General features: G+C 45.4%; 1 protein-coding gene across 2 annotated transcripts in view; it reads left to right on the top strand.

Moving 5' to 3' along the window:
• Window positions 1-304: 304 nt before the first annotated feature.
• LOC141271912 (uncharacterized) overlaps window positions 305-16,599 on the top strand; it is a 32,069-nt gene continuing 15,774 nt past the window's right edge. For both annotated transcript variants that reach the window (XM_073682149.1, XM_073682148.1), the window contains exons 1-6: window positions 305-369; window positions 12,295-12,467; window positions 12,597-12,776; window positions 12,851-12,974; window positions 13,064-13,161; window positions 13,360-13,450. In XM_073682149.1, the coding sequence (XP_073538250.1) occupies window positions 12,390-12,467; window positions 12,597-12,776; window positions 12,851-12,974; window positions 13,064-13,161; window positions 13,360-13,450 (571 nt within the window). In that variant the 5' untranslated portion in view covers window positions 305-369; window positions 12,295-12,389. The remainder of the gene's footprint in view (window positions 370-12,294; window positions 12,468-12,596; window positions 12,777-12,850; window positions 12,975-13,063; window positions 13,162-13,359; window positions 13,451-16,599) is intronic.

The following is a 16,599-nucleotide window of genomic DNA, read 5'->3' as shown; positions in this document are numbered from 1 at the left end:
GGCTCCGCTCCGTACACATGTGGCTCTGCTCCGTACACCTCGTACACGCGCGGCTCTGCTCTGTACACATGTGGCTCTGCTCCGTACACCTCGTACACACGCGGCTCCGCTCCGTACACCTTGTAAACACACGGCTCCGCTCCGTACACCTCGTACACACGCGGCTCTGCTACATCCACACTGTAAACCCCTCCTGACCCCACACATAACCTTCACCTCATCCAGCACCATGACAACCAGCACAGCAGAGTCCTGCATCCACTGAGGCCCCTGATCATGTGACCCCTGACTCCTCCCCTCCTGTGACCTCATCACAGGTCCTGTGCGCACAGAACAGCCATATATGTGGTGGCGGCTCTGCAGGTGGAGGTATGTGGAGACCCCCATTACTGGGCGCAGGGGGCATTAACCCCTCCATTCCCCCAGTTCTGCCATGTGTATATGTACAGTAATATAATGCTGGATGTGCTCATGTATACAGGGGGCATTAACCCCTCCATTCCCGGAGATAGTGCCCCCTCCCCCAGTTCTGTCATGTGTATATGTACAGTAATATAACGCTGGATGTGCTCATGTATACAGGGGGCATTAACCCCTCCATTCCCGGAGATAGTGCCCCCTCCCCCAGTTCTGTCATGTGTATATGTACAGTAATATAACCCTGGATGTGCTCATGTATACAGGGGGCATTAACCCCTCCATTCCCGGAGATAGTGCCCCCTTCCTCCAGTTCTGCCATGTGTATATGTACAGTAATATAACGCTGGATGTGCTCATGTATACAGGGGGCATTAACCCCTCCAATCCCGGAGATAGTGCCCCCTCCCCCCAGTTCTGCCATGTGTATATGTACAGTAATATAATGCTGGATGTGCTCATGTATACAGGGGACATTAACCCTTCCATTCCCGGAGATAGTGCCCCTTCCCCCAGTTCTGCCATGTGTATATGTACAGTAATATAACGCTGGATGTGCTCATGTATACAGGGGGCATTAACCCCTCCATTCCCGGAGATAGTGCCCCCCTTCCTCCAGTTCTGCCATGTGTATATGTACAGTAATATAACGCTGGATGTGCTCATGTATACAGGGGACATTAACCCTTCCATTCCCGGAGATAGTGCCCCTTCCCCCAGTTCTGCCATGTGTATATGTACAGTAATATAACGCTGGATGTGCTCATGTATACAGTGGACATTAACCCCTCCATTCCTGGAGATAGTGCCCCCTTCCCCCAGTTCTGCCATGTGTATATGTACAGTAATATAACGATGGATGTGCTCATGTATACAGGGAACATTAACCCCTCCATTCCTGGAGATAGTGCCCCCTTCCTCCAGTTCTGCCATGTGTATATGTATAGTAATATAGCGCTGGATGTGCTCATATATACAGGGGGCATTAACCCCTCCATTCCTGGAGATAGTGCCCCCTTCCCCCAGTTCTGCCATGTGTATATGTACAGTAATATAACGCTGGATGTGCTCATGTATACAGAGGGCATTAACCCCTCCATTCCTGGAGATAGTGCCCCCTTCCCCCAGTTCTGCTATGTGTATATGTAGAGTAATATAACGCTGGATGTGCTCATGTATACAGGGGGACATTAACCCCTCCATTCCCGGAGATAGTGCCCCCTCCCCCCAGTTCTGCCAGGTGTATATGTACAGTAATATAACGCTGGATGTGCTCATGTATACAGGGGGACATTAACCCCTCCATTCCCGGAGATAGTGCCCCCTCCCCCCAGTTCTGCCAGGTGTATATGTACAGTAATATAACGCTGGATGTGCTCATGTATACAGGGGGACATTAACCCCTCCATTCCCGGAGATAGTGCCCCCTTCCCCCAGTTCTGCCATGTGTATATGTACAGTAATATAACGCTGGATGTGCTAATGTATACAGGGAACATTAACGCTTCCATTCCCGGAGATAGTGCCCCCTTCCCCCAGTTCTGCCATGTGTATATGTACAGTAATATAACGCTGGATGTGCTCATGTATACAGAGGACATTAACCCCTCCATTTCCGGAGATAGTGTCCCCCTCCCCCAGTTCTGGCATGTGTATATGTACAGTAATATGACGCTGGATGTGCTCATGTATACAGGGGGCATTAACCCCTCCATTCCTGGATATAGTGCCCCCCTTCCCCCCAGTTCTGCCATGTGTATATGTACAGTAATATAACGCTGGATGTGCTCATGTGTACAGGGGACATTAACCCCTCCATTCCCGGAGATAGTGCCCCCTTCCCCCAGTTCTCCCATGTGTATATGTACAGTAATATAACGCTGGATGTTCTTATGTATACAGGGGACATTAACCCCTTCATTCCCGGAGATGGTGCCCCCTTCCCCCAGTTCTGTCATGTGTATATGTACAGTAATATAACGCTGGATGTGCTCATGTATACAGGGGGCATTAACCCCTCCATTCCCGGAGATAGTGCCCCCCTCCCCCAGTTCTGCCATGTGTATATGTGCAGTAATATAATGCTGGATGTGCTCATGTATACAGGGGGCATTAACCCCTCCATTCCCGGAGATAGTGCCCCCAGTTCTGCCATGTGTATATGTACAGTAATATAACGCTGGATGTGATCATGTATACAGGGGACATTAACCCCTCCATTCCCGGAGATAGTGCCCCCTCCCCCCAGTTCTGCCATGTGTATATGTACAGTAATATAATACTAGATGTGCTAATGTATACAGGGGGCATTATCCCCTCCATTCCCGGAAATAATGCCCCCCCTTCCCCCAGTTCTGCCATGTGTACATTGTGACAGAGTCACTGTTGTTATATATGAAGGGGGGGGAGGGGGTTCGCTAGGGCTGTTAGCATGTTATATGTTGGGGTTAAATCACCTAAAGTGAGTGGTTTTGTGTGAATGACATAGAGATAGGAACAAAGTCATTCACCCTACCTCCGCCTCACGGTGTGGCTGATCTAGGTTAATTGCTCAGTTACTATTTTTTTTTCTGCGGTTGTCAGTTTGGAGAGGCAGGTCTCCAGACTGGAAAGCTTCAGCTCAGGAGCAGCTAAAGGGTGTGCTATAACTTGTGTGGGCAAACCCCACACACATATGGACTGTACTATCGTTTATCCTTTGTGTTGCCGTTATGTCAGAAAGGTTGTGTTTATTTTGCTGAACGTGCAGTGCTTTATGCCGTTGCAATAAACCTGCAGACGAAACCGTTTCCTGAGTCTACTTCTGAAAGCAAGAGAGTAAGTCGTCTTACCACAGTTGGTGTGAGAGTGCGTGCAAGATTTCAGGAACAATGTGTACGTGCTACAGAGAACATTGAATGTCCTGGGTAAAGACCGTCAGCCAGCCAGAGATGTCCGGCAGCATGGAGGAGCTCATCAAGCACCTGGTCTAGAACCACAACTGGGGGGCATCCCAGTTTCACTGAGGATCCCACAAAGACTGTTGTTAAGGATGTGATCTGTTGGCGCTGTTACAATCCTGGACACGTAGCTGCCCGATGTCATATGTCTCCTGAGCCAATGGACTGCAGCCTAGGCCGGCGTTGTTCTTATTACGCTTACCCGGCCTGCCGTGTGGACTGTCAACCCAGCGAGGGGCCGCAGGCGTGTGCAGTGTCAATTAATGGGGTGATGGTGCTTAGACTATTGGAATTGGGGAGTCTGATGACCCTAATTAGTGCCACCCTTCCCCACCAGCTGATTCCTGTCAAAACAGTGGCTGTTCACTACATACATGGGGATGCCAAAGTCTACCCTGTGGCCAGAGTAACAGTGGGAACAGTCTGTGGTGCCCAGTCCCACAAGGTTGTGGAGGTCAAGGACCTGATACATCCTGTCATATTGGGGCGCGATTTTGCTTTGTTCTGGGACTTGTGGGGGAAGGGAACCGGATGAGTCACGTGGACAAAAGCCAGGTCCCTAGGGAAATACCCTGGTCGACTTCTGAAGTGGATGAGTTCCCATTGTGTGTCCTTGCCGGCGACGAGGACGAGACTGTGACCGAGGATGCCAACCTCCCTGAGTTAAAGGTGCCCGGAGAGAACTTTGGGTCTGCTCAAGTTCGGAACTTGACCTTGAAGTGGGTGTGGGACAATGTAACTGTCTGTAATGGGGTTGCTCAAGAGCCGGGGGCAGACACCAGATATCCACACTTCGCAGTTCAGGGGCAATTATTGTATCTGGTGACCAAACCAAGGGGTGATGAAATAGTGGAGCAGCTGTTAGTTCCAGGGCCATACTGACAGAGGGTATTAGATATGGTCCATTCACCTGGGGGTCGAGAAGACTCAGGAGAGGATATTGAGGAGGTTTTATTGGCCATGGTGTTACCAGGAGATCCTAAACTATTGTAGGTCCTACCCCACCTGCCTGATAACCGACTCCTCTTCCCAATTCAATAGTCCTTTAGTCCCACTTCCTGTGATAGAAATTCCCTTTGAGAGGATTGCTATGGGCCACTAATACATCTTGGTGGTCATGGACTATGCAACTCAGTACCCGGAAGCGGTACCACTAAGGAACTTGACTAGTTGGAGCATAGCCCGGGAACTGGTCTATATATTTGCCAGGACCGGCCTGCCGAAGGAGATACTAACGGACCAAGGAACCCCATTCATGAGCAAGGTAATGAAGGAGCTGTATAAGGTCCTTCAAATTACCCAACTGTGAACCTCCGTTCACCATCCGCAGACAGACGGCCTGGTGGAGCGCTTTAATAAGACCTTAAAAGCGATGCTCAAGACTTCCGGTTCCGGCACTGGCTGAGGAGGAGTAGAAAGACAGGAGCTCCGCGGGACCCCAGCAGCTTTCACCCCCAAAAGAGCGATGGGACCAGAAGACAGTGGCAGCCATGGGCAGAGAACTCACTAGAGAGCACGTGCACCCGGTGATGGATTGCTACGTCCTCAGGAGCGGCAGTAAGAACCCAGTAGACAGGCTGATGAGCAGCACGCAGGGAGAAATCAAAATGGCCGCCAGCATAGAGAATGCGTGCACATCGCCCCAGAGAGCAGCGCTAAGGCTGAAAAAAGTTTGGAGGGAGAGGTGGAGAGGGGAGCAGAACAACACGCAGGGGAAGCACAGGTACCTGCTTCAGCAATCCACAGCAACTTGAGCTGCAAAGACCTGGCACATGAGGTAGCCAGACTCATAGCCCCAGACATAACAGACTCTCTTACACAGGTTTTACAACTGGCTCTGGTGGACCTTAAAGGGGCAGTGGCGCAGCATGAAGAGAGACTGGAGGAAGTAGGAAGTAGACTGGGGAGGCTGGAGTATTAAAATGATTAAGTTAATAAAGACATTAATCTGCTACAAAACAGCGTTCACATATTGGTGGACCGAATTGAAGACCTGGAATACAGGTCGCACAGGAACAATTTGAGGCTAGTGGGCTTGCCCGAAACTATTAAGCCTGGACAGCTACAGAAAATTTTTGAAGATGAACTGCCAGAAGCTCTGGGGATAGATTAGCAAATTATTTACTGAATGCTGCTCCAGACTGTTTAAAAATCAAATCCAATTCCAGCTGCAGTACCCGGCAACTCTGAGGATACGACAAGAGGATGTTACGAGGACCTTTCAAGACCCGGCTGAGGCAAAAGACTTTGTGTTAAAACTGCTGGGAGATGCCGAACAAGGGGAGACCAGAACAAGAAAGGCACAGAAAGGAAGAACTGAAACTGACCAATCACCAGAAAAGGAAGATGAACTGAGAAAACAACGATTTTACCCGACGAACCAAAGGAGAAGGTCACCACGGGGTAACAGGAACGATAAGGACCAGGACAGAAATGCAAATAAGTTGCCATGAAGATAGCTTGAGACATTGGAAACTTGTTATGTTAAAACGAGAGACCTAAAGAATCTCCCGTCAGGTCTCATCTAAGGGGGTGTACATTTAAAAGAACATTACAACTGTTTAACGTTATAAATGTTACTGGGGTGTTGAGCTCGGGGTGAAGAAGAGCCAGAAAAAAGGAAATTGTGAGATAGACTAATTTTGACTTAGATTAGTAAGAAAGTACTGTTTTTTAATTTTTGAATGTTAATTTCTGTTGGGGATCTAGATATGTTGGGGAACATGCAGAGAGAAATAAACAGGGACCGAAACAGGAAAGACAGAACCAAGAAGTGGACCATACATGTAGATTACACCATAAAAATTAGAAGGACTTAGTATGCACATCATATCGTGGAATGTTAAGGGACTGAGAGCCCCATCTAAAAGAATGATGATTCTAAGACATTTGAAAAAAATGAAAACAGACGTAGCCCTATTACAAGAACTGCATCTCAAACCTGAGAACCTATTTAGATTGAAGAAGTTGTGGATGGGAGAGGTGTATGGTTCAGAGGGAGAGGGTAGAAAGGCAGGAGTGTTGATCCTGTTAAATAAGCATCTCCGTTATAAGGTGACAGAGATAGACAAAGATACAGAAGAAAGATACATTAGGTTAAAGCTAGAAGGAAGGGGTGAAGAACTATGTATAGGAAATGTTTATGCCCCTAATTCCGAACAAAAATCCTTTTATGAAAAAATTGACGCCAATCAACTTCAAATCGTAATGGGAAAATTGATAGTGGAAATTGATAGTGGGAGGAGATTTCAATAGCACCCACTCAATAACTGAAGACAGGAGAGGGGTAGAAGGGCCTAGAGAGAGAGGGTGGAACATTGTGACAACCACACACCTAGCCACGTTAATTGAAGATGTGAATTTGACAGACATCTGGAGACTGAACTCCCCTAATGAAAGAGAGTATACACATTTTTCCCACCCCCACCAAACTTTGTCTAGAATCGATTACTTGTTAGTTAGTAGAGAAATTGAAGACAGAAGTAGAGAGGCTAAAATTGAGGATATGGTAATCTCTGACCATGTTCCGGTCTCAATACAAATATTGGAGCGTATCCCCAGGGACACAGATTACACGTGGAGATTCCTGTCTTTTTTGCTCAAGGATCAGCAGCAGTTCAAGGAAACTTTGCAGGAGTGGTGGGAGGAATACTCCGACTTCAACCTGGTAGAGGGCATTAAGCCACAAGTGTACTGGGAAGCAGGGAAGGCAGTAATAAGAGGAAATTAATAGCTTACATGCACACACTAAAAACAAACAAACTAAATACGAGGAGTTAAGCAGGCAGCTTAGAGAAAGCTATATAGATTTTCAAAGACAACATAGCGAAAAGAATAGAGAACAATGGAGAAAAGCCCAAAAAGAATTTGACGAATGGGCTGAAAAAAGAGATCAGTTTAGGAGAGCACAATGGGAGATTGAACTAAGAAGATATGGGAATAAGGCAGGCAAACTCTTAGCAAACTTGGCAAAGGGGAGAATGGTAAAAAGAGCATAGTAAGGTTGTGTGCCCACGATGCGTTTTTCAAGCGTTTACGCTGCGGTATTTCCGCAGCGTAAACGCTTGGGGAACTCTTGGTAAACCTTCCCCCATGGTCTCCAATGCGATTCCGCACTTTCAATGCCCATGCTGCGTATTTTTCCGCAGCGTTTATGCTGCGCTCAAAAATACGCAGCATGTCCATTAATTTTGCGGACATGCAACGTAACCGCCGCCATTGACTTGCATTAGAACTCGCCAATTCCGCGAGACTGCATCTGTACTTGCATAATTGGCGCGTTCTAATGTGCGGATGGTACCCAAGTCTGGAGGAGAAGAGACTCTCATCCAGACCTAGGTACCATAGAATCTGTAAATAAAAGAATTTAAAATAAAAAATAAAGTTTATACTCACCTTCCGATGTCCTCCCGGTGTTTTGTCCACGCTGTCCGGTCTCTGGCAATGATCGCGCTATTGTGAAGGACCTGCCATGACGTCACTGAGTCACTGGAGTGGCTAGAAGCAGAATGGAATAAGGAAAAAAATATAAGATCACTCATGATAAAATGGAAAAAATTTCTGCTCAAATACTATACAGGTGAAGAAATGATTGAAAAAATGAAAAAATTTAGACAGACAAGATGGTACCTTATGGAAGACATAGGGGGCACCCTGGGCAAACTGAAGGTGCCCTAGATTTGCAAAGCACTATCAAGACCCGATGAAATAATAAGATGGGGTTGTAAAACAAGGACAAAAAGGAAAAATGGCAAGTCTATAAAGAAAGTAAGGGAAATAAGACTCATGTATACCAATACCCATGCAGATTATATGGGAGCTGGATATTATTGTTGTTATATATTGAATGCAAATATGTGTAAGGCTGACAACCAGTGCACACATAATTTATATGTTTATGTTTGTGTGTTTATATACTTCAAAATCAATAAAAATCATTTGATAAAACAAAAGCGATGCTCAAAAAGGTCGTCGAGAAGGATGGTCGTGACTGGGAGTACCTGCTACTGTTCCTGCTCTTCTTGGTCAGAGAAGTTCCTCAAGCCTCCACTGGCTTCTCTCCGTTCGAGCTCCTTTATGGTCGGCATCCAAGAGGACTCCTAGACATCGTCAAGGAAACCAGGGAGGCCGAGGTCGCGCCCCACCGGAGCATCAACGAGCATATCGCCCAGTTGCAGGAGAGAATGGTGAAAGTGATGCCTATCATGAAGAAGGTGCAGGCAAGGTTCTATAACCAATCAGCGAGGCTGAGGCAGTTCCATCCTGGGGACCGTGTTCTGGTTCTAATCCCTACAGTCGAGAGCAAGTTTCTGGCCAAGTGGCAAGGCCCGTATGAGGTGGTGGAGAAACTCAGCGAAGTTAATTATAAAGTCTACCAGCCAGGCCGAAGATAGCCGCATCATTTCAACTTACTCAAGACGTTGTGAGATCGGGAACCTGTGGGAGCCCCTTGCCTGGGAGCAGCTACCGAAGGCAAGGTGGAAGATGTCATGATAGCAGAGACTCTATCGCCGGCCCAGAAGCAACAGTGTCGGTAACTGCTACAGCGAAATCGTGACCTGTTCTCAGAGTTGCCGGGGCATACGCAAGTGGTAGAGCATGATGTGTTAACAGAGCCGCATGTAAGAGCGAACCTGAAGCCCTACAGGATTCCTGAATCACGTCGGGAGGTGATCTCATCTGAGGTGAAAAGGATGTTAGACCTTGGAGTGATAGAGGAGTCAAAGAGTAGGTGGTCGAGTACTATTGTTCTTGTGCCAAAACCCAATGGGGAATGGAGGCTTTGCAATGACTACCGACGGCTGAATGAGGTATCCAAGTGTGACGCATATCCGATGCCCCGTGTTGATGAGCTCATTGAGAGACTTGGACCTGCGAGGTATATTGCCACCCTCGACCTGACAAAGGGCTACTGGCAGATCCCCATGTCCCAGAAGGCCAAGGAAAAGACGGCGTTCTCGACACCTGATGGGTGTTTCCAATACACTCAGATGCCTTTCACTCTGCAGGGAGCCCCAGCCACCTTCCAGAGGGTTATGGATCGGATAGTAGGCCCACCTAAGCCTACCTTGACGACATTGTGGTCTTTAGCCCAGACGGGGATAGTCATCTACCAAAGGTACAGACAATTCTGGATGCTCTGAGGGAGGCGGGATTTACTATAAATCCAAAGAAATGTGCCATTGCGAAGGAGAAAGCTTAGTACTTAGGCTATGTTGTCAGGAGAGGCGAAATTAAGCCGCAAGTCAAGAAAGTCGAGGCAATACAGAAATGGCCGCAACTGCTCTCCAAGAAGCAGGTGACAGCGTTTCTTGGAATTGTGGGATATTACCGGCGGTTTATCCCAAATTTTGCCATGATAGCTGCGCCACTTACAGATCTTCTCAAAGGCACCAGAGCAACGATGGTGAAATGGACGGATGAAATGGAGATGGCGTTCCAACAGCTGAAGCTGGCACTGTGCAAGCAGCCGGTCCCAGTCGCACCAGACTTTGAGAAGGAATTCGTGGTCCAGACAGACGTTTCAGAAGTTGGCCTAGGAGCCGTGCTCTCTCAGGAGATAAATGGGGAAGAACAACCCATTCTGTATCTGAGCTAGAAGCTCTCGTCCTGTGAGAAAAACTGTGCGATAGTGACTTAGCCATAAAGTGGGCAGTAGATACCCTAAGATATTATCTGATACACTGAGATATTACCTATTAGGCCGGAAGTTTAAGCTCATGTCAGACCATGCTCCTTGAAGGTGGTTGAGGGAAAGGACGGGTAAGAATGACCGGGTAACTAGGTGGTTCTTAGGTCTCCAGGACTTTAATTTCCAAGTGAAGCATAGTCCCAGGAAGTTACACGGTAATGCTGATGCCCTCTCTAGAATTCCCTGTCTGGTGTCTGAAGGTGCCCAAACCCCTGGCTTTGGGCAGAGGGGGGGAATATGTGACAGAGTCACTGGTGTTATATGTGAGGGGAGGTATGTTTCGCTACGGATGCTAGCCTTAGCGAACTGAACCTACAACTTTTCTCCAGCATGTATACAGGGGGCATTAACCCCTCCATTTCCGGAGATAGTGCCCCCCATTCCCCAGTTCTGCCATGTGTATATGTACAGTAATATAACACTGGATGTGCTCATGTATACAGGGGAGGTCACTCTGGTTTGGGGACAGATGACGCTTTTTTTCTGGGGTGGAGATTTAAAGGGAATGGAAATGTCTGTTTTTTATAGTCATGGAATGTGAGAAAATGTAATTTTCCAAATTTCAGTTTTAAAATAATGGTATTCTCTAATAAGTTGTGTTTTTTGCATTACTCCAGGTAATGCAGACACATATACTGTAAGTTCATTTTTTAAATTTCCACATTGGAGGAATTCCTCATATCTTCTACATTATAACAGTTGTTGTTTCTGCTAATGGAGGCAGCGGGAGTTTATGGGGAACTGGCTATCTGGATCCTGCAGTATAAACCTCCCCACGTTTCGTGTCTCCTCTAATGTGGATGTAGTTCTGGTGACCCATCTAGATTATTACTGAGGAGGAAGGAATCTGCCAGATTATTACTGAGGGGGAGGAAATCCGCCAGTTTATTACAGAGGAGGAGGGAATCTGCTAGATTATTACTGAGGAGGAGGGAATCTGCCAGATTATTACTGAGGAGGGAATCTGCCAGATAATTACTGAGGAGGAGGAAATCTGCCAGATTATTTCTGAGTAGGATTGAATCTGTCAGATTATTACTGAGTAGGATTGAATCTGCCAGATTATTACTGAGGAGGAGGGAATCTGCCAGATTATTACTGAGGAGGAGGGAATCTGACAGATTTGCTCAAATTTATTTGGGATAATTGATTGACAATGAATTTATTTGCTGAAAATTGAATAAATAGAAAATACATTTATTTTCCTCTGGGGGTTAAGGAAACAATCATTATTCTCACCTCATCTCTCACCTTTCCTGGTACAGCAGCTCTTACCCAGTCCTCCATTGGCTCACTGCCTCCTGTCTTCTCTTCCATTTTCATTTTCACATTTCGGTACCTCTGGTGATGATTGCACCTCAGACATGATATTTTGTATCCTTGTCAAGCATGGAGGGGGAGCAGACTGGAGAATCTTTCTCCATCAAATGTAAAAAAAAAACCTACCTCAAACTACGAATAAAGACAGTGCATCAGATAATCCCTCAGCATTCAGCCATTCTCCTTCAGAAAAGCATTTCTCACAGGCAGCCATACTTTTCCTATTCCCACAACTTCCAGATTAGCACATAAGAAAGGAGAGTGTCAGCAGAGATTCTTAGGCTATGTGCCCACAATCAGGATTTGCTGTGGTTTTGAAGCTGCGTATTTATGCTGCGTCAAAACCGCAGCAGATAGATGTTACAGCATAGTGGATGTGATTTCAGCGGAAACTGACATGCGGCGCATCTTTCAGATCTGCATCATGTAAATTTCTCTTGCGGGTACGCATGTAGACTTTCCCTATAGACTTAACATCAATGAGGAAAGTCCACATGTGAAAAAAAAAATCTCAGCCTCTCATTTGCATAATGAGGGTGGAAGCCACTCAGCTGTTCTGCTGCGTCGGGGCCGCAGTGGCTCCTCATCGTGGGCACATACCCATAGTCTTCTTTTTTCTCAGTTCTCCAGTACCCGATAGACTTATAGTTTGTGAGGTTAGAAGGGCTTAATGACCTGTGGTGATATCATGTTCACATGACCACAGGTCCTGCATGCAACGGAAATTGCTTCTGGGTAGCCTCTGCTTGTGTCAATGCCCTCATTGACTTATGAGCCAAACCTCACCGTTTGAGAACTGCTGGTCTACAGAATTATATGCCGTAAAATATGGCATCACCTCTGCTATCAATGGCTGTAACGTTCTTGTCAAGGTGTAATATTGCTTTGTATTTCATGTTTTTACAAAAGATTTTTTATATTTTCCAGCAGCTCACCTTCTTCCGATTTAGTTCCTTACAATATCGGATCTTCTCAGTGGAGATCTTCTATATAAGAGAATTTTCCTGATTGATCCATCAAGGATGGATATGGACAAGGAGAAGATGGCGGCGAGGATATTACACCTCACCCTAGAGATCCTCTTCCAGCTTACTGGACAGGTAAGAGATTCTGATGACGTCACATTACATCATTCTTATCTATGGGAATAATAGATGGACAGAACTGGAGAGGTGAGGACTCTGGAAATGTCTGTAGTGAGATTTATTAATGTGTCTCTCCATAACCAGGATTACACAATGGTCAAGAAGATCTCTAGTGAGCGCTGTCAGACCCCTGTGTCTGAGGGATGGGGAAGACCCCTGAGCCCAATCGAGGGGCCTCTACCTCACCCCCTGATACATAAGGACATGAATGATCAGAAGATCCTAGAACTCACCTACAAGATTATTGAGCTGCTGACTGGAGAGGTGACTCTGCTGGGACATTATACGGTAAAGCTATGAAGGTATATGGGGGATGACGGTATCATTGTGTGTGTCAGGTTCCTATAAGGTGTCAAGATGTTGCCGTCTATTTCTCCATGGAGGAGTGGGAGTATTTAGAAGGACATGAAGATCTGTACAAGGAAGTCATGGTGGAGGGTCCCCAGCCCCTCATATTACCAGGTAATAGACAGGACTAAATACACATGAACTATAATTCATATAATTTGTATGTAAAGAATTAATTCTGTCCCTGTATGTGTTTCCTCCAGTTCTATTCAGTAAGAGGACAACACCAGAGAGATGTCCCAGTCGTCTTCTACCACAGGGCTGTAAACAAGAAAATCCCAATGTTCCTCAGGATCATCAGGTAGATGGAGAGAAGGTGTCATGAGATCTCCCCTATGATGTGTAGACGACTATGAAGGTCTTGTGTACAGTCTTGTTTTATCCACCAGTATTATATGTTTTATACTCATGTAATGAGAGGGGTGGAGATGGCAGGATTACAGCTGATCATAGATGTGACTTCTCCATTTGTCTGTGACTTTTACAATATTTGTTTCAGGGTAAAGATCTGACCCATATTAATACTCCAGAGACTTATGTGAGGGGTGATGAGTTGTGTAAAAAGGAGATTTCTGCAGATAACAGCACAGGTGAGTAGTAACCACTGAATTCAGAGTAGGCACAGATTCTACTAATAAAAAATAAAACAAAAAAATGAGAATAAGTTGTTATAAATGCATAGAAGAACGTTCAGACTGTGGCCATTTAACATATAAAACTCAAGATAGAAACAAAATGAGTTTTTTTTTATCCATTTACTAAAACATATTCGAGATATAGTTACATAATCAAGATGGGCTTAAAGTGCACTCTCAGCTTTAATTTGAGGGTATTCACATACTAATCAAAGTAAGGGTTTAGGAATTACAGCTCTTTAATGTGTTGCTGCCTCTTTTTCCAGGGAACAAAAGTAATTGCACAATTATTTCAAAACCTCTTTAATGGGTGTATGTGCCATTTCCTAATTAATCCATCATCAATTAAGCAGGTAAAAGGTCTGGAGCTAATTCCGGATGTGGTATTTGCATTTGGAACCTGTTGCAATGAACCCACAACATCCGGTCAAAGGAGCTCTCAATGGAAGAGAAACAGGCTGAAAAAAAAGAAGAAATCCATCAGAGAGATAGTAGAAATGTTAGCAGTGGCCAAATCAACAGTTTGGTACATTTTGCAAAAGAAAAATGCACTGGTGAGCTTTTGAATTCAAAAAGGCCTGGACGTCCACTGAAGACAACAGTGGTGGATAATTGCAGAATACTTTCCATGGTGAAGAAAACCCCTTCACAGCATTCTACAAGTGAATAACAGTGTCCCAGAAGTAGATGTTTCAGTATCTTAAGTCTGCCATAAAGAGAAGACTTCATGAGAGCAGATACAGAGGATTCTCCACAAGGTGCAAACCATTAATCAGCCTTAAAAATAGAAAGGCCCGATTAGACTGTGCCAACAAAACATCAAAAGAAGCAACCCAGTTCTGGAAAAGTAAAACTAAGATCAAGCTGTACCAGAATGATGGGAAGGAGAAAATATGGAGATGACTTGGAACGCCTCATGATCCAAACCACATCACAGCCTCTGTAAAACATAGTGGAGACAGTGTGAGGGCATGCATTGCTTCCAATGGCACTGGGCCATTAGTGTTTATTGATGATGTGACTGAAGACAGAAGCAGCCTGATAAGTGTACAGGGCAATACTTTCTGCTCATACTCAACTAAATGCAACACGGTAGATTGGACAGCACTTCATAGTACAGACAATGACCCAAAACATCTTGCGAAAGCAAATGGCCGAGTCAATCACCAGATCTCAGCCTCATCTAGCTGCATTTCACATGCTTAAGACAAAACTTAAGACAAAAAGACCCACAAAGAAGCAATGACTGACGTCAGCTGTAGTAAAGGCCTGGCAAAGCATCACAAAGGAGAAAACCCAGCGTTTGGTGACGTCCATGGCTTCCAGACTTCAGGCCGCCATTGCCTGCGAAGAATTTTCTACAAAATATTAAAAATGAACATTTTATTTATGATAAAGTTAATTTATACAATTACTTTTGAGCACCTGAAATGAGGAGGCTTTGTAGAAAAATGTTTGTGATTCCTAAATGTTTCACAAGATATTTTTGTTCAATCACTTTATTTTAACCTGAAAGTCTACACTTTAACTCCAGCTCAGCTGTTTCATTTTAAATCCAAAATAGTGGCCTGCAAAGCTGAAATCACAAAGATTCAGTCACTGGCCAAATATTTTTGGACCTAACTGTGTGTGTGTGTGTGTGTGTGTGTGTGTGTGTGTGTGTGTGTGTGTGTGTGTATATATATATATATATATATAAGTACAGACCACAGTTTGGACACACCTTCTCATTTAAAGATTTTTCTGTATTTTCATGACTATGAAAATTGTACATTCACACTGAAGGCATCAAAACTATGAATTAACACATGTGGAATTATATACTTAACAAAAAAGTGTGAAACAACTGAAAATATGTCTTATATTCTAGGTTCTTCAAAGTAGCCACCTTTTGCTTTGATGACTGCTTTGCACACTCTTGGCATTCTCTTGATGAGCTTGATTCTCTTGATGAGCTTCAAATGGTAGTCACCGGAAATGGTCTTCCAACAATCTTGAAGGTGTTCCCAGAGATGCTTAGCACTTGTTGGCCCTTTTGCCTTCACTCTGCGGTCCAGCTCACCCCAAACCATCTCGATCGGGTTCAGGTCTGGTGACTGTGGAGGCCAGGTCATCTGGCGTAGCACCCCATCACTCTCCTTCTTGGTCAAATAGCCCTTACACAGCCTGGAGGTGTGTTTGGGGTCATTGTCCTGTTGAAAAATAAATGATGGTCCAACTAAACGCAAACCGGATGGAATAGCATGCCGCTGCAAGATGCTGTGGTAGCCATGCTGGTTCAGTATGCCTTCAATTTTGAATAAATCCCCAACAGTGTCACCAGCACAGCACCCCCACACCATCACACCTCCTCCTCCATGCTTCACGGTGGGAACCAGGCATGTAGAGTCCATCCGTTCACCTTTTCTGCGTCGCACAAAGACACGGTGGTTGGATCCAAAGATCTCAAATTTGGACTCATCAGACCAAAGCACAGATTTCCACTGGTCTGATGTCCATTCCTTGTGTTCTTTAGCCCAAACAAGTCTCTTCTGCTTCTTGCCTGTCCTTAGCAGTGGTTTCCTAGCAGCTATTTTACCATGAAGGCCTGCTGCACAAATTCTCCTCTTAACAGTTGTTGTAGAGATGTGTCTGTTGCTAGAACTCTGTGTGGCATTGACCTGGTCTCTAATCTGAGCTGCTGTTAACCTGCGATTTCTGTGGCTGGTGACTCTGATAAACTTATCCTCGGAAGCAGAGGTGACTCTTGGTCTTCCTTTCCTGGGGCGGTTCTCATGTGAGCCAGTTTCTTTGTAGCGCTTGATGGTGTTTGCAACTGCACTTGGGGACACTTTCAAAGTTTGCCCAATTTTTCGGACTGACTGACCTTCATTTCTTAAAGTAATGATGGCCACGCGTTTTTCTTTACTTAGCTGCTTTTTTTTTGCCATAATACAAATTCTAACAGTCTATTCAGTAGGACTGTCAGCTGTGTATCCACCAGACTTCTGCACAACACAACTGATGGTCCCAACCCCATTTATAAGGCAAGAAATCCCACTTATTAAACCTGATAGGACACACCTGTGAAGTGAAAACCATTTCCGGTGACTACGTCTTGAAGC

Source organism: Phyllobates terribilis, unplaced genomic scaffold (assembly GCF_046119375.1).
Source record: "Phyllobates terribilis strain yellow unplaced genomic scaffold, ASM4611937v1 Scaffold_5__5_contigs__length_657084704, whole genome shotgun sequence".
NCBI lineage: Eukaryota > Metazoa > Chordata > Amphibia > Anura > Dendrobatidae > Phyllobates > Phyllobates terribilis.
Note: the sequence above shows the minus strand (reverse complement) of the source record. Positions and strands in the feature narration are given on the sequence as shown.